This window comes from Malaya genurostris, chromosome 2 (genome assembly GCF_030247185.1).
Source record: "Malaya genurostris strain Urasoe2022 chromosome 2, Malgen_1.1, whole genome shotgun sequence".
In the NCBI taxonomy this organism is placed as follows: Eukaryota; Metazoa; Arthropoda; class Insecta; order Diptera; family Culicidae; genus Malaya; species Malaya genurostris.
The window spans coordinates 111,997,491-112,024,291 of NC_080571.1; the positions used below are offsets into that span (position 1 = coordinate 111,997,491).

The following is a 26,801-nucleotide window of genomic DNA, read 5'->3' on the forward strand; positions in this document are numbered from 1 at the left end:
TACAGTATTGTGTAGTGAACAATAGAACGACCTCGAAATGAGTGAATCAAACGAACAAAAGCTACCGCCGACACGAAAGAATACAATTGTTGTTGACTTTGGGCAGTGCAAAATTCGACCTTTGATACGAGAACTTGAAGGTTTGCTTAAGGAGCAAATGCATCTTGATATTGAACGTGTGCGTTTACTTCAATGCAATAAGACAAATAATGTTGTTTACATCCAGTTTTATAAAGAGTTGGATGTAATTCAATTCGCAAAAGACAATAACAATGTACACTATGTGGAGCACGAGAACATTAAGTACAACATTCCAGTATATATGGAAGATAGTGCTATAGGAGTGCGTGTACATGATCTTCCCTCAAGCATACATTAATACATTCGCAAAACTATGTCCCAATACAGAGAGTTTCTCTCTATCGAAAAAGAAAAGTGGAAAATTTTTTCCCCCGGTATTCTAAATGGCGTAATTTTATTACGCATACACTTGAAGAAGGCTATACCTTCTTATGTGATTTTCCGTCAAGATACAAGAATTCCGAGAAAATCACTTGTTACCTATGACAATCAGATGGCCAAATGTCTATATTGCCAAAAAGCTGTTCACTACGGTAAGCCATGTAATAAACTGGACAAGAGACAACTACACCAACGGTTCTTCCTTCACACCAACCCCAAGCAATCCCAGTACAACTGTGACAGCCACCAACAACAATGAAGCATCTCCTTCAACGAATCCATCATCATCCGCTATAGAACAAAGTACACCAGCTGAAGTTAACAACTTACCCTCCAACCAACCAGCAATTGCAGCCAATGTACAACAAGGTGCATATACAGCAACTAGCAACGAAAAGAAGACGGAAATCGACAACAATACCATCGATGCGGCAATGGATGACGAGAAGAACCACGAACGAAGTGCCCCTCAATCCTCGCAGGAGGGAAATGGAAGCGCCTCTCCCCCTAGAAAAAGGGTGACAACGAGATCCAACTCAAAAAAAAAATTTATTTAAAAAATCGGCTCAATCGGCCACGTAAAGCTTGTACGCAAATAGGCCTGAATAAAAATATCTTTTAAATAAAAAAAGCCTTGGTATTACATTCCTGTCGTGGAATTTGACCTTCTGTTTTAGCAGACTTCGCAGCCGATTCAGAGTGTACAGAACCATTGCGTGGCTGGTGCTACGATCCTACTGACACTACGAATCCTTCCAGGTCCTGGACACTTATGCATACGACACTAATAATAAGAATAGAATTATTGTTTAAACACAAAAAGTTATTCTTACTCATAAGACTTGACCTATTTAAGGGATTCTCAAAAATTTACGCGTTTCAAATGAATTGTTAAATACAAACCAATTCGCACCCTCTCATTCTGCTACTAACGCAGAAATTGATAGCACCTAGTCGACGATGTTCTGTTGATCAAATGTCATCAAAGACTCACACGGGGTGGTGGAGATAGGCATGAGATGGGAGCTTGTGAGCACTTAGTTGTGTCACCTTTTGATGACCACCAGCAATGTAGTTGAAGAACTGTAGTAGAAAGAAATATTGCTGAATACAAGTTTCTCTTTTCATTTCGCCAAATAAGTAAATGCATTTTCATAATGCTGTTCAATATGGCAGAGAAATCAAAAGTCTTTTAGCTACAAATGCTTCTCCACAATGAGGAATGAATATATTTCCTGAATTCTTTGAGTCAATCCGTTAGTTTCTATAGTTAACTTTACAAAACAGTGCTTCCACGTCGACGAACACGATTCTGCTTCGATGAAAAAAAAATTACACTTTCCGGAACAACTGAAAAGACCTGTGTGATACAATGGAATTCAGAATATAAATAAAGTTTAATGAAAGAAAAACCATTTCCAACATTTTCCGCTTTTCAGAAGCAAAGTAGATGTTGAGGAAAAAAACTTTACCCATTTCTGCACTGATCCTACTTCCAACATTTCATCGTGCTCTACAATCAAGGACAAAAAACATTTCGCCAATATTAATTTCCCGGTAGCTGCTTGTGCAAAGTCTGACCCCTGACGTTCCCGAGAGCTCTAACGAGCGAGGGAGATATCAGTTGGTAACTTTTTGTTATTGTAATTTAATTAGGTAGGAAATTTCCAAGTTTTTTTCCCACAAATATTTTTTGTCTGGGAAAAGAGTCCCATCCGGCTTTTTTTAATCAGTATGCTCATCAATTTCAACCAGCTATCGGATAGGGTGCTTTTCATTAGAAATAATTCCTAGAGCATGTTTGATACAGTTTTACATTAAGCCATTGTGAATTCTAGCACTACAGATCTGTACCAAAAAGTATTTATCAACTAGAGTATTTTCAATCAAAATTTAAACTATCCAACCATTTTGTTGTTCAAACTCATAAACCACGTCAGAAAAGCAGCCGACAATTTGAAACACGTGCTGCTCATCCCAGAAACCACCATTTCTACCAACACAACGGCTGGTAGTGTCGTAAAACGTGACGAATAACGTTTTGGTTCCTTTGTCGTACTCGATGAAAAAGTTGAAATTAAATTAATCTTCATATAGCACCGACCACAAATCACCATGTATCAACAATCAACTCTGCTGCCGGAATCGGACCCAACAAAGGGAAAAATTAATTAGAGTTCAAGCACAATCAATACCTCGAACGTTACGTGCGGAAATTGGTTCTTTGCGAACTGTCCCATCTGACATCGAATCCATGTGAATGTCAGAGAAGGTTCGCCTGGCTGGTTGTCAAACTGGCATTTCATCACTGATGGGTTTACCGTAGTCGGCTAACAACGGTGAAAATTAGAAATCGGGAGCTCAGATTACGCTGCCAATTGCACACTCCAACCCTAGCAGTGGTCAGTGGATGCCAGCAACCGTTATTGGATGAAATGCGACCGATACGTGACTACGCCCTCGTTAGTGAGGTTCTATATATGGGTTTCTGCCACTTCACTTCACTGTCAGCAGGTGTTTATTATTGGGTTTTGCTGGACCCGAGGCCAAGTCTTACACAGAATTGGTTCGTTCAATCACGTATTTCTCTAGGTTCCGTTAATGGAGCTATTTTAGACGAAATTCTGTTTAGGACGTTTACCGGAATCTATCGACCCTTCAGCGGGTGTTTACATAGAGCACACATACACGAATGGTCTCACTGGTGATTTACAGGTAAACCTGAAGATGTGCCTATTGTACGTTTTACGTCATGACCAATTCTAGAAACTAGCAGCAGAAAAGGTGGCATAATCAGGATTGACTTTCACCGGTTTAAAAAAAAACTGTGTATACGTCTTCTGTGTCATATACCAATAGTTTTGCACGTTTAGAGAAACCAATTGGACTCAAGACTAATTTTCAAAAAGGGAGACCCCAATCTCTTCATCTTTAATTCTTTGCCTTTTTCACATAGAAAGGCTATCAATTCACTATGAAAACCGACTTTTGACCGACTCTCCGAGACGGTTGAACCGATTCTATACACTTAGAATCAAATTAAAGGTCTTATACGAAATTCCTGAATATCATTTACATTCAACTTCTGGTTCCGGAATTACAAAAATGTGAAAATAATTCCACTCACTTTTTTTCGGAGATGGCTGAACCGATTTTCACCATTTTAGATTCTACTGAAAAGTCTTGGGATGCCATAACAACATCCCAATTTTCTTTTGTATCAAACCCCTGGTTCCGGAGGTAGGGTGCTTTGTGTAAGAATGTCAATTTTAAGAATATTTTTTTCATAAACTACCTCTTTATATAGGTCAGTGAATTTCTTTACCATGACCATGAGAGTCTGTAACCATATAAACCATTGTTAGCCCCATAAAAGATTTGCTGAATTTTATCCAAGTCCGACTACTGGTACATTTTTTTTCCAAAATTCAAATCACCATAGAAAATCATTACAAAAAAATTGTAGGTATTATTAGAGTACTGTTGAATGAACCGAATGTCACTATGCCGATATTCAGCTTTCGGTTCCGGAATGTGATAAAATGGAGATCACTTCACTGTGAGAAAGTGGTGTGGTTGAACAGATTTTCACTAACCTAAATTCAAATGTAGTATATCATTGCAGTAGTATTATGCAATATAAATCTTCAAAAGTATTTTCTAAAATTTTTTAAATTGTAGTATTTCGGGGTATTTCTGCTGTAATATGTATGAATAATATTAGAAAAGGCAGCATTACGCCACTAGGTGGATTAAAACAGGTTTTCACACTATTTTATTTGGAATCTGTTATTAAAACCATCGTTTTACAATGATTTAATTTTTGCTTTTGATAAAACAAAGAAATAAAAACTAAACATTCTACAAGCATTTCAGAACATCAAGTACTTGACAAAATTTATCCTATTCTACACTAGAATATGATTGTACATATTTAGAGCAACGAACTATCGTTGAAGTAACCTTTCTCGAATGATGAAAGTTTAAGACACTTGAAATATATACACCAAAACCAAGAAAGTTTATCGAAAACATAATATTAAAAACCTGTTTCAATCCACCTAACGTGTAATGATGTTTCATATTCTCACATACAAAATTGTGAAATTTTTCAAAAACCAAAAAGAAATCTTAAAAGACAACAAAGTTAGTTTCTGCATGGCCTACAAATTCGATTAAATTTTGATCTAATTTAGAAGATTTTATACGATTAAACGATTAAATTTTATACACTTATGGCCATCGTCCAAGTACCGTGCGCGCGGGTGGTTTTAGGAAATTTTCGATGGAAATTTTGAAAAATTTGCCAAAACCAAAAACATACAGACCTTTCAAATACTTTTATCTATCTGCAGGGTGAAAATGACTGGAAAATTCGGAGAATTTTCCGAGTTTTATCAAAAATAGCACTGAAAAAGTGAGCTTTTTTTGTGATCTTTCACAATTATTTGAAAAAATAATTCGATGGAATGAAATTTTTTTTTTAAACCTTATGCTTTGGAAAACTTTTTCACGCTTTTCATGGAAAATCAACGAATTTCATATAACCGGTTTCGTCCGAATGTAATCTGTGCATCCATCATAAGGTTTATTTGAAAAAAAATTATGTCATCGCTTTATTTTTCCAGATAATTGTGAAAGATCGCAAAAACACTCATTTTTCAGAGCTATTTTTGATAAGACTCGGAAAATCCTCCGAATTTTCCAGCCATTTTCACCCTCTAGATAGATAAAAGTATTTTAAAGGTCTGTATGTTTTTGGTTTTGGAAAATTTTTCAAAATTTCCATCGAACATTTCCTAAAACTACCCGCGCCCATGGTTTTTGGACGATGGCCTTATCATCGTTTAATTCCGGAACCGAAAGTCGGATCCGTATGGCATTCAGGAATTCTGTACGAGGGTACAAGACCTTTCATTTGAACCTACTATTGTGAAAATCTGTGAAGCGAGTTCCATTTCGAAATATATAACCACTATTTCTGGTGCTTTCGAAATTGGAAGCCGGGAACCAGGATAGCTGGAATCGGCTTGATAGGCCGTCTTCTGACAATGACTACCGATTGGAATATTTCGAAGGCCTGTTTAATTTTTTTACGTATTTTGATTCACCCGGAACCAGATTTCAAGATTTTTCATTCAAACCTATTCTTGTGAAAATTGGTCAACCCATCTCTGAAAAAAACCTTTCTAAACGAGGAAGGCAAAAATAATCCCATCTTAAATTATTTTCGGATTTTTTTTTAAACTAGCTATTAAAACCAACTTTTGACGCTAATTTGACTTGTGCCTTTTCAAAACTGAAGCTGTAATAGCCAAAACAATTTAGAGGAACAAGTCTATGACAGTTATTTTCAAAAACGTGCAAATCGTGCGCTTATTTGGACAACTATTGGACAAAACCGTCAGCTGTTTTACGCATATAATTGATATGATTGTGCAAAACTGCCAAGAAACTTTATACTAGGCTAGGGATCAGCAAAATAACGAAGAGAAAAATTACCTCTCGAGTGCAGAGTTGTCCCAAGCAAATCTAAATACACATTTTTTTTGTTTGTACTTTAGAGGTTGATTTTAGAGCTTTCAAGTCTTCCAAAGCATATTTATGCTTATTACTCCCATTCATTTTAAATAGCCGATGTATTCGTAATGGTTGTCTATGATATTTTCAACAATTTCGCTAACGACAGCTTATTGACAATTTTGATTACATAATAAACTTATACTTCAAAACTCTAAAAATTCCACCCCTGAGAAACAAACTAAATTCCTTTTTAATCCATCTGCAAGAAGACCTTTCTAAGGAACGTTTAATTGAAAATCAATATAAATTACATTTTAAAGTTGTTTGGATAGTTTTCGGGCTAACAGAACCGAAAACCGGGGACCGGTATAACCAGAGATGCCAGGTAAAAATATCAAATATCTTCAGACAGGGTTGAAAAAGTCTGTATATCCGAAAAAAAAATTTGCAGTCAGCAAGTATTTCTTGCTGGCAGCAAGAATTTTCTTTATAAAGTATGATACGCTAAACTGACTTGACGAGCAAAAAACAGGTCGCGACAATTTCAAAAGTCTGTAAATTTTGACGAAAGTCTGCGAAAAGCTCGATTTCCAAAAGTATGCAAAATTCTGCACAACAGAAAATGTCTGCATGACTATGTACGAAACCTGCAGATTTACGAAAAATCTGCAGAACTGGCATCTCTGGGTATAACCAAAGTAAGTTTATTATCTATCACGACCTACAGATTAAACCATATTTAATTCACCTAGTGGTGTAATGATGCCTTTCTCATATTACTTATATTTTAAAAAATCTCACTAGAAGGTTTTGCTAAGAAATTTTTTTTCGAACTTGAATAAAATTAGAAATATTCTTTGGGTATAAACCAATTGGTAAACAGGTATGTCAAATAAATAAGAATTTTTCTTTATTTTGCACCGTCGCACTAAATGTCAGTATAGAATTTTAAACACACATGATGAAATTCAATAACAACCTATGGAACTCTGAGATTTTTTATTTGAGCCTAAGTTTGTGAAAATCGACATTATTTTACACATACTCCCACACATACATACACACAGACATTGCTCAGCTCGATGAACTGTGTCAAATGGTACAGGAAACTTCGGGCCAATTTTTTCTAGTCAGTTTTTTAAGTGGTTATATAAACTTTCTATATAAGAAAGGCAATAAGTATACATTTATAGAATAGAATCATACTATTTTTGTGATAATACTAATAAGTGGGTACAAACTGAATGAGAGAGAATATCAAAGATGGTAAAAACTACAAATGGTTCCATCTGCTAATGACGGTCTATCTGTATTAACTTTCCTTGCTATTATTTTAGCGTAATTCTTTATACTATCTAAACTTTCTTCTGATAAGATGGAAAGATAGTAGCCTTGGTTATAATGTGAGAGAGTAAAAAATGACTACCAATTACATTACAATAAACGCTATATCTAGTCACAAAATGTCTTTTTCAGGTTCAATTCAATAACTTTTTCATGTTATTTTAGTCATATATAGATTTTCAATACAGCATTTTCATCTCCCGATACAGATTTTCAGATTTTTCTTCTGAAAAATATAGGTTTAAATGTGGCAACTCTGCACGCTATACAAAATCGAACAAAGCACGATGTGTGCAAGGCGGTGGTTTCGTACCACATACGGATGCGTACCGGTTTTGCATTATCATTTTGTATGACGGTTTGAAAGTTTGGATACTCATTGCATATAATTTTGCAACCGGAAGTCGGATCTGGATGAAATAAAATTCAATAGCAGTGGGACCATAAGACCGTTTTTTTTTTTAATCTGAGTTTGTGAAAATCGACTCAGCCAACTCTGAGAATGTTGAGTGAAAATGTTTGTCACATACACACATATATACATACATATTCACACACAGACATTTTGTGATCGATTTGATCTCGGTTTGTTACCGCATGGGTATCTGCTTGTGCTAGGTGCACATGACTGTTCACTTAATTTTACTATTCATCTTCGACTCATCAGTGCGTTAGCATTTTCTGTTAAACTACTAGCGCCGTCTAACGGTTCAAAGTAAAAAACTAAGCAGACGTAAAGTGCTGATAAAAAGTGAATGAACTGCTTATGCACTAATGAGTCGAAGACGAAACGTAAAAATGAGTAAACCTAAGAACACCACCGTAACACCTTGTTCCGTCAATGCACAAGAAGAAAAGATTAAATTTCGCCTAAGGTTTACCGTTTTCAACCTTCATTTTAAAATGATTCATTAGTTAAAAAACTACAAGGATCAGCCCCATGGGGTTGTTCGAGCCATTGATGTGGAACAAGGCAACCAAAATTTCTAATGATCTACAATCAAACAGTTCAATTAATCGTCACACTTTTGAATCCGCAATTGCACGAGAGTCTGCTTAGGTTTATCTTGATTGGGAACCAACACCGAACATTGTTTGTTTTATAGTCGACGAAATTAAACCAATATCCCAAATGTATGCAATTATATCTATGTACATACCTGCGATACGATTTTTATATTGAAGCTTCTTTTCACCACACTTGTGTTCAAGTTTTGTATGCAAGAAGTTATTTTTGTAGTGTTAAGTTGCTCTACCCTTCTGCGATTTCGGTTGAAGCGATAAACTTTTTTTCATTATCAATCGAGTTCATCTTATATAAACTAGAAATTAATCTTATGAACTCAAAATTTACCCTGGGGTGAATGTCAATTTCTAAGTCGAAACAACATAACATGGAATTTCATCCGAGCTTGCATGACACAAGATCAGAGCATACCAATTAAAGCTTCAAATCGTTTTATGACACTTTTTGTCTTGCTATCTAGCTACAACCTACCTCTAGCATGCTACGCGTAGGACTGAAACGTTAGCTATAATTTTGCTTCTATTTATAGATTCGCGTGCTTCCAACAGCTTCGCTTTTGCATCGATTGACCAGTCAGAGCGATGCTTTCACTTTGATGTATCGCTTACTCCTTCAAAACCGTCGTCTATGGCAGGGAAATCCGATATGCCGGAGATTTTTAGCAGACAAAATAGGACACTGCTCGCTACTAATCAAAATTTCAATCATTTATAAATGAAAATACGTGGCTTGATATATTCAAATCGAATCGTAGAAATATTTCCAATCAAATAATGAAATAATATTAATAATTGATACATGATAAACTGAGTTGTGAGTGTTTAAAACCTGACCACATTTCTCGGTGTATTTTTCCTTGAGTTTCTAATTTGCACCCCTATATAGAAAATAAAGATGTGTTCCACATCAAAAGTTCAGCTACAACCCGGGTAGATGTAAACAACGATCAAATTTATCAATAAAGCTTTCGTACGCAGCTGCTTATACCTTGCCTGATCATAAGCGTTTTTGCTATTTTATCGGCTATAGCGAACCCGAGCTTGCTAAAGATATTGCTTTGACCAATGGCTTTATAAAACTTTTATCCGGGATTATAGAACTCATAATCCATCTTCACGTACGTTTCTTCGTCCACTAGGATATATCCTTCGTATTTCGTAAGAACCTCATGTGGTTACTAGAATCTGCTTCAGTGTCCTGTTTGGTAACTCACTGGCCCGAAAAGAGTGAAATCCCTCTCGCAGAATAATCCAAATAATAATCCCATATCCAAATAATAAACATTGTGCCCAGAAATTATGTGACTGATGAACCTAATTCCAGAAATGATTTTGATTCCTAACCTAACGCATCATAGTACAGCTATTTATATCTTTCAATTGAAATATTATACTCCATTAGACTGAATTCACAAGCCAATTTATTGAATTAATAACACCCGTAAATTTGCATCTGACATATTCCAAATAATCGTCTGTTCCATAGGTTCCGGTGCGGTAGCAACAGACACGTGTTCTATAGATAGCGCACATCCTAAAAATATGTCCGTAAAATCGGCCGACAAAATATTCGAACAAAGGTTCCTTTGTGCAACGCTTTCGATAATAGCTTCTATTTAATTCGTATTTTATTTACGGTCCCTGTGCAATCCAACTACGACAATAACAATATTGCGTGTGTGCCCAAACGTGTGAACATTCGCACTACAGTTTTCACATACTTAACGGTCAGATGATTATGCTCATGCTGCCACAATGTCCAAGCTCAGTCAAGCCACTCGTGTGGATCCGATGTATTTTTACGGGGTATATTCCTCACATCATGTTAGCTCGTCATCCGTTATGCAGATCCGTTTATACAGGAAGGTCTTATGCAACACGATTTAAAGTTTTCAATGGCATTAATTCTTTTTCATTATACCTTATTTCATTCAATTCTCTTTCCAATCTCTAGTTTCCTACTCTAATATAACAAATAATATCTCACCTCTCGTTTACGAAAAATAAACACCTCAAAACCATTAACATCCCGATAAGAAACGACAAAAGTTGTTGATAGCTGTAGCTGAAAGAGTCCTACTTCGCATTTTTACGAAAGTTTCTAATCACAAATCTTAGTCTGTTTGTTCGTTCTCCGTACTAAGCCAACACTGACGGCGATATTGGTTCATTGATATGCCACCCACTAAAAATCTCCCTATCAAGTGAACGGATTATCGATGATGATGTGCTATCGGGTGGAAATTTGTTGCTGATGTTTTCTTCTTGTTTTTCCTTTCCGCCCAAACACACAAATCGCAGTGCAGACGGGGAGTACGTTGTGACAACGTTGACCAAAGCGATCCTGCATTACACCGGTAAAGTGATCTGGACACCACCAGCCATTTTCAAATCGTCCTGCGAGATTGATGTACGCTACTTCCCGTTCGATCAGCAGACCTGTTTCATGAAGTTTGGATCGTGGACATACGATGGCAATCAGGTATGTGTTTATAAATAGCAACTTAAATTTACAATTTAAGATGGTGTTACGAAAAACATGTAATTTTTGTACAAATCAAACATTTTATAACAACTCTCAAAATGGACTGGTGGCAAAATACGAATTTTTAATTATATATAGAAAATTATGGATAATCTATTTCCATTGGATTTATGTTGAGTTAATCAAGTCTAGCCTCTCAAAGCACGTCATATAACCAAATCAGTTTGACAAGACAGCTGAGATCAAGAACCAAAACCGAATGTTTGCGAGTAATAACTTTTGTATTGTTCTTGTTAAATAAGTTTTACGTAAGCCGTAAAACATGAACTCCTGATCTATGATATCAATAGCCTGAAATGAACAAAATTAAAATATTGCTTAGTTGACCACCTTGTGAGTTTCCCATGATTGATCAGAAACCGATTGAAATTGTGGTAAATCATGCTCAACGTGCAATATAAACTGATTTAGAGTATGAAATGAGTAATACCGTAGATGGCCGGAAACATCGGAAATAGCGGCCAAAAACTCCGATAACGGAACTTACTTTTGCCTTTCTCATATAGAAAGGCTATGCAATCACTGTGAAGCCGACTTTTGAACCGAGGTCCGGAGGGCCGAGTGTCAAATACCATTCGAATCAGTTCTTCGAGATCAGCAAATGTTTATGTGAGCGCGACAAATATTATCACTCAATTTCCTCGAAGATAGCTGGACCAATTTTCACAAACTTCGAATCAAACGAAAGATTCTTAAGATCCCATATAAAGTTCCTGAATTTCATTTAGATACGACTTCCGGTTTCGGAGTTACAAGGTGATATGCACCAAAACATGGGATGGACACGAGTGGCACGATTTTCAGAAAGTCCTGCCAGATATTTGGTTTCGCTAATGGTATTGATATTATAGCACACAACTTTGAGAAGATGAAAGAAACATACATCGGATTAAATATTAAAGCCAGACGGATCGAACTTGACTTCAATGGTGAAGTACATGAAAGGCAAAGGCTCGAGAGGAGATAATGTCAGCCACTCATTACGAGTTCTGATTGGCGGTGATGAAATCGAAATGGTCGACGAATTCGTGTACTTGGGCTCACACGTGACTGCCGATAATAACACCTGTGAAGAAATTCAGAGACGCACCTTGTCAGGAAATCTTGCTCACTATTTTGGGTTTCGGAGGGCGCACCACTCACTCGGAGGACCAACCCTAGTTCGAACGGCCAAGGTCGGGCGGTTACAGTGCAGTTAATGCAGTGGGCCAGGGATGTTGCTAGAATGTCGGAGAACAATCCCGTCAAAATGGTTCTCGAAAATTATCCGACCGGTATAAGGAAACGAGGCGCGCAGCGTATAAGATGGATTGATCAACTTGAGGACGATCTGCGGATCCTTCACCGCTACCGAGGCTGCCGAAGAACAGCCATGAATCGAGTTGAAGTTGAGCGACTGAAAGAGTGAAAATAATGCCACTCAGTTTTGTCGGAGATGGATTTTTACAAAATTAGATTCAAATGAAATTCCCATACAAAGTTACTGAATTTCGCTTGAATCCGACTTCCGGTTCCGGAATTATAGAATGGTTTGTTGTGTTGCAAAATTAAAAGTAATGTCACTTACTTTCAACTGAAGAATCTTAAGATGTTATTAAAAAAAGGAGTGTATCGAAAAGTAGTTAGCAACATTGATTATTGAATAAAAAAGCGAAAAAAAAACATATTTTGACATCAGTTTTCGATATATTGTAGAAAAAATACATTTTCATGCATTTCACTGATTATATTGAAGAAAATCCTAGTTTCTGTGAAACGCTCGCACTTTGGACTCTTCATCAAATTCTGCACAGTTACTTTTGTGACTTTCCTGGTGGCAGCTGTCCAGTTTTTTTAACTCCTGCATGTTTTGGGACACTGTACCTTCCTTCCGATAGTGCCGCTTGACAATTGCCCAATACCTGTCAATTGGCCGAAGATCCGGGCAGTTCGGTGGGTTGATGTCCTTTTCCACGAATTGTACATTATTTTTTTACTGTAGAACGGAGTTGGCGTAGTGGGCTGAAGCCAAACCCGGCCAGAGGAGAGGAGGAGCCTTATGCTTTCTGTACAGTGGTAGCATTCTCTTCTTCAAACATTCTTCCTCGTACACCTTGGCGTTAATTGTGCCCTTCGTGAAGAAAATCGACGACCGCAAACCACAGATACAAATTGCTTGCCATACCAACACCTTCTGCCCAAACTTTTCCATCGCCACCGTGGTGTCAGCGTCGTCCAGGTCCTGGTACACCGATTTTGTAAAATATTGCGGTCCGGGCAGCGCTCGAGAGTCTTCCTTGGCGTAGGTTTCGTCGTCGATCAGGATGCATCCGTCTTTATTCTATAGAATCCGGTTATACATTTTTTTCGCATTTCGCCTTCGGCTCGTCAGTGCTTAAAGCAGTTCAATCTGAACTGCCATCTCGTGCCTAGCAGTTCAACTTAAACCGCTAAGCAGACGCAAAGTTTGCACTACTTATGCAACCCTCAAACAATATTGCACAAGTGCTATATTATTTCTGACGTCTCAGGCGTAAACGAGTGACGGCTTATTACTGGCCGTCGCAGAATGTGAACATTTAGGGGTTTTGTTGGTAGGGCGAAACGCGAAGAAATAGAAATAAAATATGTGCTTTGTGCACAAACCAACAAAACCCCTAAATGTTCGGTTATACAGTTTTCGCGCTCTTGTTTTGGCCTGAACTTGCTGTACCAGGGACTTTTTCGGCACCTTCTGTTTCTTGTACGTTTTCAGGGAGTTCCGAAGTTTGATCTGTTGAATCATCTCGATTCTGGTGTTGAACTGCTTGGCCAAATCCCGCGTCGACGCCGATGGGTTTTTCCTGATGTACCCAAACACTTTAAGTCCCGGCCGGGCTGGCTGGGACCCGTTTTCCTACCGGATCGGGGCAAATCCTTCATGGAAAGGGTCTTACCGAACTTCTCGATAATATTTTTGACACTGGTGTGATGCACTTTCACCCGTTTTGCAATTTCGTTGTACGTGACACCACTTTCTGAGCACCAAGTGTGCAGAATTTTCTTTCGCGTTTCCGGACTCATCATTGAAACGATAAACCGTACCGAAACCAATCGATTGCGCAGCTGTTATGGACATGTAAACGAACATGTCACCGCAAAAAAGGCTGCAAAAAATTAAGCCATTTCAGAGTAATAACTGTTTGAATGTTGCTAACTACTTATCGATACACTCCTTTTACCGATTTTTATTCAGATCCACTGAGAAACTCAAATCGGAAACGACGGAGCAGTTGCAATCAATCGCAAATGTCGTGCATTTCACTCAACTGACAACAGATCATTCGAATGACGAGTTGTTTAACAGTTCCTTGCATTTTACTATGATACTATGAAACTTAACTATAGTTTTGAAATATGATCAATCTGATGGCACCACCAATAAAAACAAATCCATCGCAGGTATTTATTAACATTCTTGTTTTCTTTACGGTTCGTATTCGACTCGTCGGGGTATGGCAGCTCAAAATTGTACCGCTGGGCAAATGTCATAAATTGCTATATGACATAACCACAATGTAGTATTTCTTCTAAGATTTATGGTTGAAAAATTAACGATTTTGTTTCCTGCGATCATTAGTAATACTGGTTGCATTTCGTTTTAATAATGTTGTAATCGTTATAACAACATTGTCACATTTGGGTACAAATTTTAATTAACTACCAACTCAATAAGTGATTGTGAAAATCGATAAAGTAAAGTGAACCGTCTCCGCTGCTAAGAAACAAATTAATCTCTCCCCGCTGTCGTTCACAGTTTGTTATTATTTATTGCGACTTGCAGCATTTCCTATCGCAACTGTTCACGCCCTGAAGAACAACTTATCATCTCGTTCCTTCGCGCCACGACACACCGTTTACCAGTGTAGAACTTTTGTTTTCGACAGCGGGAACGCGTCTCAAACACCAACGCGCTCTGTCATGGACTTAATAAAGTTTCAACTTTCGTCATAATTTTTCTCGATGGTCATTGGGCGGTGAAATACACAGAATCATTCATCCTGACACTGCATATTAATTTGACGCTCCAGCAGATTAGATTTTTTCGCATATTTTGTGCACTGTTTCTTGGGTGTTAGATGCGCATGATTCAAGACAATGCGTATAATTAATTGTTTATATCCCGCGTGCAAACAAATTTATCATTTTAATTTTGAATATGAATGCCAATCAACCAAAACCTTCGTTTCAAGTTTCAGATATACTAAACGCCCATCGGGTAACAACCATGAAAGTTGTGCTTTATTTCATTGTTTGGTGAATTATACAATTATTCTGATCAAACTAAGTTTAATTGTGTGGCTGACCAAATTTATTTTTGGTACAATTCATCGGCACAAACAAAACATCAGTTAGTACGTTGTGAAGAATTCAAGAATAATCAGTTTAAAGCCATGCACTCTAAGAATAAAATTCGTAGAACATTGTTAACAAAGGAAAACGCTATCGATCCGAGCATCATCAGCATACAATTCTGACGTGCTATCGATCGGAATACTATTTGAAAATATAACTAATACCAAATCGAACCTTGCTTTGGAAACCCCGTCATCCTGATTGTGTTTTTTCCTAAGATAAGTAAGGAACAATATTATCTCAGTTTGTTAATTAATTTCTTTCGGAAAACTTTTCCATTATCTACTCTTTACAATAAGACACATAGATATGGTTTGTTTCCACAGCTTCAATCATTAGGAAATTTCTCTTAACTTTTCTAGGTTGTTTCCAGTTTTTCCTAGACAACTCATCCTTGTTGATGCCTAACTCAAGATGACAGCAGCGCTATAAGCTTTATTTATGCGTCATTCACTAGGATTTTTCGATCGGATTCGAATATACTTTGTCTGCTGTTAAACCGTTTGTTTGAAGCCAGTTTCGAACCTAGTTTCAACGTTGTTGTACTGAAATTCGAGTCAGTTTCGAATCTGGTTTTCATATCAGGTTTGCTCAAAGCCTCGTTGCTAAGTGCGAAATACACAGTTTCTTGAGAAGTGTTTGTTTGATAAAATAAGGCGAACAAATCACAATTTTTCTAATCAACGATGGAACGGTATTTGGATGGTTAGATCATTCGGTAGCAGCTCGTAATATTTCACATTCTAGTGATTCTTCCTTTCTAAATATCAAAGAATAAAACATGTACTTCAGGAAAATGGCACTTATTGAACTCTAAATTCATCATGATTTCTACGAAGAAATTCAAAACACCGATCGAAATGCAGTAATACAAAAATGCTGTGCATCAACAAATGTCGAATCATACAATGTATTACTTGAGAATTAACGAAATCCAATTTATTGCTTCGGTACAACTTTAATGTAGCGGCAACAACAGTAGCGACTTACAAAATCTTTCCAAATCTACTCTGAAATTTTTTCAAAATTCAGTCCAAAGAATTGTAAGATCTTTCAATATATAAATCACGCATAATTTGGCTTTTACAGTGCTTACACGGTCTTTGAACATGATAATAGCAAAAATACAAAACATCTGCTGACTAAACCCGCATTAAAAATACTCATAACAATATGCAGGGTGTCCCACGAAAGATTTCGAATTTAAAAATACAATAATAAAAGAAACGGTGTGATAGATTCCAATAATTATACTTCTATTTGAATGGTTGATTCATGGAATTTTTATAAAAAAAATATTTCGTTCAAATGATCTCCACGGCTGGCTTGGCAGTAACCAATCGGATCCACCCAATTATTGGAGTACATTTTCAATTGCTCCTGGCATTATGTCATCAATGGCAACATGGAACCCCAACGGCGTCAAATCGCAGCCTCTCAGAGGTCAACTCACAACAAAAAATGCCGATTCACATCAAGAAATGCTGATTATCCAATTTTCAAAGATTGTTTCGTTGGCTGTATGGCATGTAGCGCCGTCCTGTTGAAACCATTTTCATACATGAATTTCATAAATCAACCTTTCAAATGAATGTATAATCATTGAAACATTTCAAACGGTTTTTTTACTGTTGCACGTGGGATACCCTTTTTCTAACAGTATGAAAAACTTTCTTTTTATGAAATTATAGTTCGAGTTACAATTACAATTAGAACATATCCCGGGTTCGCGGTTTAATGCATAAGGCACCGGTTTTACAAGCCAGTTGTCGATTGTTCGAGTCCCGACCTGGAAGGATTTTTTAGTTTAAGAAGGATCCTTTGCATTAGCCATGCAATTGTTCTGTGCGCTGTGAATCGGCTGCGAAGTCTGTTGAAACAGAAGGTCAAATTTTACAAAAAGAATGTAGACCTCTCTTTAAATGGAGCAAAATCGACCTGCACGGATAGAAATCCGTTATTGCGGTCATGATTAGAAAATCATAAAACCAATCACTTTAACTTTTCATGAAACCATGAGCAATAAGTATTTTCTCCCCGTATATCCCTTGAACTCTCTGCCTCAAGTGATGTGATAGATTGCTTAATAGATTAATGGTAAGGCAAAAAACAGACATTGAAAGCAAGAATTATTGGAGATGTTTACTTGATTCTAAGGCATATTTATTTCATAATTGTGTTGTTTTACCCACCGGCTGACATAGAATTGACCACTTAAAGATAATGAGCCGAAAATTGACATCATAGAAGACTAAGCACGACTACGCTTTTCAGTTGACAATTATCAACATTACATTTTGCATGAAAATATTTGAATGTATTATTACGTATTTGATGTATCTGTTGTTGCTAGAATAATATTCCGAGCGCTAGCGTAAACCGAAAAATAAATTCCACTGTGAATTTGGAACACCATCTAACGAAAATCAGACATTTTTGTTTGTTCAAATATTTTATATAAGACGATTTTGCAAATGAAGTTATAAAAATATAAAAGGAAAATCAATCCCAACAACGTCAAGTGCGTTACGCTTAAATATAAGCGAAATCAGTCCAAATGAATCATGATCCGAGAACTTTTAATCATGGTGTATTATCATAACATGAAAATATAAAATTTTCCCTAAATTATGACTCTTTTTGCTCATTTCTAGAATCGGAATTTTACCCGTATGAGTATAAAGACAGACTTACAGGTCCCATCCGACTACTACCTCTTCATCCCGTTAGACCACGAAATTACTGAGCAGCGCGCTTCGATTTTATTTTGAAATTGGCGAAAATGGCTCATCTAGTGATTCAACACCAAAGGTAGTCAGTTCTTCTAGCCAACTATGCACAAATTGCCAACAATATGACAAAAATGTGTAGAATGCATTGTGTTTTAGTTTTGAATAATCGGAAATTATTTAAGAATACACCTGATGCATCATTTTTACTGTTTTTTCTAATTGTATTTCAAAGAATTTAGCTACAGAATAAGTAAAAGTACGAGAAATTTGATCAACCCTCATTCGTCTCTCAGAAATTTAATCTACAAGGTTCTTATGTATCAATTAGATACATGCCATACGTTTGGTTGAAGGCATGAGGTAGAAAATATAGTCAACTCTCTACCTACTGAATTACAAAAGCTACTTGGAGAACCATCTATCATACGCACAGTAAATATTGGAACTAGGATGCTGAACGACGATCCACTGAAAATGGTTCATGATTTTGATCTAGTTGGCACAAAAAGAAAATAAATACAGAGAGCCAGTTCGATCGAGTTATTGGAGATAGACTTAAAAAGTATTGACTGAGTCAATTAGAGATGTATTAGACTTGATACAGCAAAGAACTTCGCCAGACCGTTGCTGATAAAAACCATTAAGATAATCACAATAAACAAGCGCAACTTTGCATAACAAACTCACTATACATGTTATTCATTTTCACTAGAGTGCCTCCTCGGTTTGGAAAAAAGTTAGCATTCAATCCACTTAATATCATTATTTTATTATGATACAACAAGTGAGAAAGCATTCTCAAGCCCAGACAACTTTCCTGCTTTTTGCAAGAGCAATCGATTACAGTAGCGAGAACATCATTACTAGAATAGCTTCGTAGACAGAAGTTTACCGACAAAATAAAACAGCGCTTAATCAATAAATTCCCATTTGTCAACACATCTCAACTGAATTCTTGTTATTTTCTACTGAAAAAAATATTCGCCTCACGATTCAATATCAGATTCTATCACAGGGAACGAGAGTATAACAAAAATATGTCCTGTGACAGGTTAACGGCGATAAATTTTACTTTGAATTATTCCTTTTCCAAGCCACGTAGGCGTATCAGCTTGACGTGCCCGGCTTGCGGAATGTGTAACTTTTGTTCTAGAACTATCGAAGCGAATCGAGGACATGCCAATGCTATCGGATTAAGCCTGGACAGCAGGCACGCTTTCTGGTAACAAAATGATAGCAGCTCATGTGACATAACGAAGCCTTCAATACAGTTTAAAGTAAGAGCGCGCGTGATACAATATCATTGTAGAAAACAAAAATTGAACTGCCCTTCGAAAAAAAACTGCCCAACATTTAAATTATAAATAAATATATTGGAACAATTCAACCAAACTTATGATGATAATTAATTGTCATTCCTTACCTACGATTTGATATCAATTTTTGGAAAAAAACGTTTCACCAATATTTTTTCATAATGCTTCAATGCTCAGGATATTTCATTTCTTCAAGAGAATATTTTACTAATTTGTTTACCGAATTAGTTGAAAAGTTCCTAAACCTAACATCGGCGTATTAGCACAACATTTTGTTCGGTATTCTTTTGCAATTTAACAAGGATATTATTTATTTTTTCAGTTATGAAAATGTTCTTGATCCATACAAAAAAAATCAGTTTGACCATTTCCACTCACTTGCTCTGCTGTCAATTCCAGAAATGCTAGCAGATCATCAGACTCGACCTTCTCCAATTTGGATGAAACTTTGCACATGGATTCAGTATGGCAAACCATAAGTTTTGAACCGATTGAGGGGTCAATCCGACTCACGACTGATGTTTAAAAAGGGCGTATGTATTTTTGCATATCACGAAAATTGTAGGGAATCAATTGGGCACTCTAAAAAAATATACACTGATAAAAATATTTGATTTTTTTTTCAATAATTTCAAAATGAACCAAAAAAATTAAATTAAAAAAAAAATCAGGGTTTCCATTTTTTTTTGATAATTTTTTTTTATTTTTGGCCATCAATCTGTAGGTTTTAATAACAGCTTTAAAATAAACATTATCAAAAAAAATTAAAACCATGCTTTTTTTTATTAAACTTTTTCCGATTATTTTGTAATTATTCAGAAAATTTTTTTTTTCAGTGTATATGTTTTTAGAGTGCCCAATCGATTCCCTACATCTTCTTCCTGAACGCCATTTTTATACAATTAACGGTTTCAGAGTTACCACGATTTGAAAAAGGCAATATTTGTTAAATGCAAAAATACATACGCCCTTTTGAAAAATCAGTCGTGAGTCGGATTGATCTCTCAATCGGTTCAAAACTTATGGTTTGCCATACTGAAGCCATGTGCAAAGTTTCATCCAAATCGGAGAATGCCGATTTTGATGTTGTCACTTTTTCGTCTACTCATTCCTGGAATTGCTCAGCAGTGAGTCGTTTTTGTTTGAAATCATAAATAACCTAGTCTCGATCTTAACTGCTGTCAAATCCATACAAAAAACCCTAAAGCAAAATATCCAAATAGCCGAAAAACTTAATAGCTGAAGAGCCAAAAACCTAAAAAACTAAAAATTCAAATACCGTAATAGCAATAAAGCCAAATAGATAAATAAATAAATAAAAAGCTAGCTGACTGAATAGCTAAATAAATGGAAAGTTATGTAGCTATATATTCAAATAAATTTATGTGTGTATAACGAAATATCTAAATTAATAAATAATCAAACAGTTGTTAGCTGTATAGCGGAATAATAAAATAACAAAAAAGGAAATACCTAACAGTTAACTAATTTTCTGATGGATGAATATCTGAAGAGAAAACAATCGTTTAGTATCTTAATTGTTCAATAACCTATTATCTCAAATGCTGAATAATCAAACAGGTAAATTGCAGAAAACTAAATAACTAAATAGCTGAATAACTAAACAGATGAATAGCTAAATAGCTAAATATATAAATAGCCAAGCAGCTAAATAGCTCACTAGCTAATTAGCTAAATAGCTAAAGAGATAAATATCTAAATAGGTAAACAGCTAAGTATCTAAATATCTAAATTGCTAAATTGCTAAATTGATAAATAGCTAAATAGATAAATAGATAAATAGCTAAATAGCTAAACAGCTAAATAGTTAAATATCTAAATAGCTAAATTATTAAATTGCTAAATAGCTAAATAGCTAAATAGATAAATAGATAAATAGCTGAATATATAAATAGCTAAATTGCTAAATAGCTAAATTGCTAAATAACTAAATTGCAAAATAGCTAAATAGCTAAATAGCTAAATAGCTAAATATCTAAATAGCTAAATAGCTAAATAGCTTAATAGCTAAATAGTTCAATAGCTAAATAGCTAAATAGCTAAATAGCTAAATAGCTAAATAGCTAAATAGCTAAATAGCTAAATAGCTAAATAGCTAAATAGCTAAATAGCTAAATAGCTAAATAGCTAAATAGCTAAATAGCTAAATAGCCACATAGCTAAATAGCTAAATAGCTAAATAGCTAAATAGCTAAATAGCTAGATAGCAAAATAGCTAAATAGCTAAATAGCTAAATAGCCAAATATCCAAATAGCTAAATAGTTGAATTGCTATATAGCTAAATAGTTAAATTGCTATATAGCTAAATAGTTAAATACCAAAATAGTCAAATAGCTAAATAGTTAAATAAGGAGTGTATCAAAAATGAGCTATCCACATACATTTGTGTTGTACGCATGTATTTGTGATGGCTTTTTGATGCTCAGATCACAGCATGCTGTGCATTTGCCTGTCAGCTTTCGTTTGTTTACTTGTTTGTGCGGTTGAAATTCTGCGTTTTCATAATGTCGCGTATAGAAAAGGAAGTCAAAATTAAGGTTCTGGACACATGGCTAAGTGAGAAGGGTATTACTATGCGAAAATTGGCGAAGCGGCTACCAGGAATAGGCAGAAAACCCGGTTCTTCCAACCCGAAACTGGACCAGAAAGTGGTATCTCTAATCATGAAGAACAAATCAATGTCAATACGTGATTTGGCCAAAAAAGCAGGAACGAGTGTCGGAATAATCCAGCGTATCAAGAGGCGAAATTACCTGAAGACTGTGCAAGAAACAGAAAATCTCGAAACAAAGTGTAGAACAGAAGAAGCGAGCAACAACAAGGGCCCGGAAATTGTATTCGCGTCTTTTGCAGTGTCCGGATGCATGCGTTTTGATGGACGATAAGACTTATGTAAAAGAGGACTCAAAAATCCTTCCAAGTCCACAATATTTACTGTCGTCGTTGGGCAGGATGTGAACGATGCGGACATGTCGATTCAAGTGGAGAAATTCGGTCAAAAGGTACTGGTATGGCAAGCAGTATGTTCCTGTGGTTTGAAGTCAACCATTTTTTACACTACCGTAACTATAAATGCAGAAATCTATCGATCTGAATGTCTCCAGAAGAGATTGCTGCCTTTATGTAAGAAGCATAGTACACATCCACTGTTTTGGTCGGATTTAGCGTCGGCTTACTATGCCAAAACCACTCTCAATTGGCTTACTAAAAAGGGTATAAATTTCGTTGAGAAAAATATCAATCCACCAAATTGCCCTCAGCTTCGACCCATCGAACGTTACTGGGTAATCGTGAAGAGGGTTTCCAACAAGACTGGTAAGACAGCTGTGTACATGCAGGAGTTCAAAAATTTGGGCTCAAGCGACCAAGAAATGCGATGCAATACTTGTCCGAAACTTGATTTAGAGCGTTCGATCAAAATTTCGAAATTTCGTGAAGGAACAATTTAAATTTCATCCAGTTTTCATTTTGCTCAAGTTTAACCTCGTACAATAAAGGATCAAGTTTTAGTTTGAATAAAATATCGTTTTTTATCATATTTTGAAAGAAAAATTTGTGGATAGCTTATTTTCGATACACTCTTTAGCTAAATAGCTAAATAGCTTCCGACATATGGAAGAATATGTTAAAAAGGACATGTTTCCCAATTTTTGCTTTGTACTAAAACTTCAAAGCAAAGCAAAATATTTGTAATTATCGTTTTGGCATTGAATGTGGCATAATATCAATAACTTTTATCTGCATTTTTAATATTTGAGAGAGTTGATTCTGCTCAATAGATTGCTTTCGTAAATCAAGCTATAAGACCAATTGTTAGATTACTATTGTGCAATAGCTCTCAACTTGATTTAATTTGGTGAATTAATATTTAGAGTTAGAGGCAAATCACCCAATAGACAAAAATCACTTCCAGTCCCAAGTGTGCCCAATCGATTCCCTACATCTTCTTCCTGAACGCCATTTTTATACAATTAACGGTTTCAGAGTTACCACGATTTGAAAAAGGCAATATTTGTTAAATGCAAAAATACATACGCCCTTTTGAAAAATCAGTCGTGAGTCGGATTGACCTCTCAATCGGTTCAAAACTTATGGTTTGCCATACTGAAGCCATGTGCAAAGTTTCATCCAAATCGGAGAAGGCCGATTTTGATGTTGTCACTTTTTCGTCTACTCATTCCTGGAATTGCTCAGCAGTGAGTCGTTTTTGTTTGAAATCATAAATAACCTAGTCTCGATCTTAACTGCTGTCAAATCCATACAAAAAACCCTAAAGCAAAATATCCAAATAGCCGAAAAACTTAATAGCTGAAGAGCCAAAAACCTAAAAAACTAAAAATTCAAATACCGTAATAGCAATAAAGCCAAATAGATAAATAAATAAATAAAAAGCTAGCTGACTGAATAGCTAAATAAATGGAAAGTTATGTAGCTATATATTCAAATAAATTTATGTGTGTATAACGAAATATCTGAATTAATAAATAATCAAACAGTTGTTAGCTGTATAGCGGAATAATAAAATAACAAAAAAGGAAATACCTAACAGTTAACTAATTTTCTAATGGATGAATATCTGAAGAGAAAACAATCGTTTAGTATCTTAATTGTTCAATAACCTATTATCTCAAATGCTGAATAATCAAACAGGTAAATTGCAGAAAACTAAATAACTAAATAGCTGAATGACTAAACAGATGAATAGCTAAATAGCTAAATATATAAATAGCCAAGCAGCTAAATAGCTCACTAGCTAATTAGCTAAATAGCTAAAGAGATAAATATCTAAATAGGTAAACAGCTAAGTATCTAAATATCTAAATTGCTAAATTGCTAAATTGATAAATAGCTAAATAGATAAATAGATAAATAGCTAAATAGCTAAACAGCTAAATAGTTAAATATCTAAATAGCTAAATTATTAAATTGCTAAATAGCTAAATAGCTAAATAGATAAATAGATAAATAGCTGAATATATAAATAGCTAAATTGCTAAATAGCTAAATTGCTAAATAACTAAATTGCAAAATAGCTAAATAGCTAAATAGCTAAATAGCTAAATAGCTAAATATCTAAGTAGCTAAATAGCTAAATAGCTTAATAGCTAAATAGTTCAATAGCTAAATAGCTAAATAGCTAAATAGCTAAATAGCTAAATAGCTAAATAGCTAAATAGCTAAATAGCTAAATAGCTAAATAGCTAAATAGCTAAATAGCTAAATAGCTAAATAGCTAAATAGCTAAATAGCTAAATAGCTAAATAGCTAAATAGCTAAATAGCTAAATAGCTAAATAGCTAAATAGCTAAATAGCTAAATAGCTAAATAGCCAAATAGCTAAATAGCTAAATAGCTAAATAGCTAAATAGCTAAATAGCTAGATAGCAAAATAGCTAAATAGCTAAATAGCTAAATAGCCAAATATCCAAATAGCTAAATAGTTGAATTGCTATATAGCTAAATAGTTAAATTGCTATATAGCTAAATAGTTAAATACCAAAATAGTCAAATAGCTAAATAGTTAAATAAGGAGTGTATCAAAAATGAGCTATCCACATACATTTGTGTTGTACGCATGTATTTGTGATGGCTTTTTGATGCTCAGATCACAGCATGCTGTGCATTTGCCTGTCAGCTTTCGTTTGTTTACTTGTTTGTGCGGTTGAAATTCTGCGTTTTCATAATGTCGCGTATAGAAAAGGAAGTCAAAATTAAGGTTCTGGACACATGGCTAAGTGAGAAGGGTATTACTATACGAAAATTGGCGAAGCGGCTACCAGGAATAGGCAGAAAACCCGGTTCTTCCAACCCGAAACTGGACCAGAAAGTGGTATCTCTAATCATGAAGAACAAATCAATGTCAATACGTGATTTGGCCAAAAAAGCAGGAACGAGTGTCGGAATAATCCAGCGTATCAAGAGGCGAAATTACCTGAAGACTGTGCAAGAAACAGAAAATCTCGAAACAAAGTGTAGAACAGAAGAAGCGAGCAACAACAAGGGCCCGGAAATTGTATTCGCGTCTTTTGCAGTGTCCGGATGCATGCGTTTTGATGGACGATAAGACTTATGTAAAAGAGGACTCAAAAATCCTTCCAAGTCCACAATATTTACTGTCGTCGTTGGGCAGGATGTGAACGATGCGGACATGTCGATTCAAGTGGAGAAATTCGGTCAAAAGGTACTGGTATGGCAAGCAGTATGTTCCTGTGGTTTGAAGTCAACCATTTTTTACACTACCGAAACTATAAATGCAGAAATCTATCGATCTGAATGTCTCCAGAAGAGATTGCTGCCTTTATGTAAGAAGCATAGTACACATCCACTGTTTTGGTCGGATTTAGCGTCGGCTTACTATGCCAAAACCACTCTCAATTGGCTTACTAAAAAGGGTATAAATTTCGTTGAGAAAAATATCAATCCACCAAATTGCCCTCAGCTTCGACCCATCGAACGTTACTGGGTAATCGTGAAGAGGGTTTCCAACAAGACTGGTAAGACAGCTGTGTACATGCAGGAGTTCAAAAATTTGGGCTCAAGCGACCAAGAAATGCGATGCAACACTTGTCCGAAACTTGATTTAGAGCGTTCGATCAAAATTTCGAAATTTCGTGAAGGAACAATTTAAATTTCATCCAGTTTTCATTTTGCTCAAGTTTAACCTCGTACAATAAAGGATCAAGTTTTAGTTTGAATAAAATATCGTTTTTTATCATATTTTGAAAGAAAAATTTGTGGATAGCTTATTTTCGATACACTCTTTAGCTAAATAGCTAAATAGCTTCCTACATATGGAAGAATATGTTAAAAAGGACATGTTTCCCAATTTTTGCTTTGTACTAAAACTTCAAAGCAAAGCAAAATATTTGTAATTATCGTTTTGGCATTGAATGTGGCATAATATCAATAACTTTTATCTGCATTTTTAATATTTGAGAGAGTTGATTCTGCTCAATAGATTGCTTTCGTAAATCAAGCTATAAGACCAATTGTTAGATTACTATTGTGCAATAGCTCTCAACTTGATTTAATTTGGTGAATTAATATTTAGAGTTAGAGGCAAATCACCCAATAGACAAAAATCACTTCCAGTCACCAAAACAAATTCACCAGCTTCTGTATAGGTACAGAACAAAGGCGAGCACTAAAACTTGCTAACGAATTTTATGCAAATGTACAAATCGGTCAGAACCTTAAACCGTATGTGAATCCTTTTTCCTTATTCCCATGTGACTCATGTCGTTGGGTTTTGCAAAACTAACCTGCTAGGCTACCGCATATTTGCATTTTAGACCACAAAAAATGGTAGCAAAAGTTGAATTTGCTGCTGACAGATTGTTTATCAAGGGACAGTAAAAAGAAACGACTCATCCTGACCGTGGCTTTCTGTTTATTCCGGTCTTTTCCTATACCCATTGCAAAATCAACTCAATCTCTCTTGATAATTTGCCGTCGCA

General features: G+C 35.6%; 1 protein-coding gene across 1 annotated transcript in view; it reads left to right on the plus strand.

Moving 5' to 3' along the window:
* The window catches only part of LOC131427962 (acetylcholine receptor subunit alpha-like 2), a 69,211-nt gene that overhangs the window by 16,923 nt on the left and 25,487 nt on the right, over positions 1-26,801 (plus strand). The window contains exon 4 of the mRNA XM_058591567.1: positions 10,657-10,837. Within this exon, the coding sequence (XP_058447550.1) occupies positions 10,657-10,837 (181 nt within the window). The remainder of the gene's footprint in view (positions 1-10,656; positions 10,838-26,801) is intronic.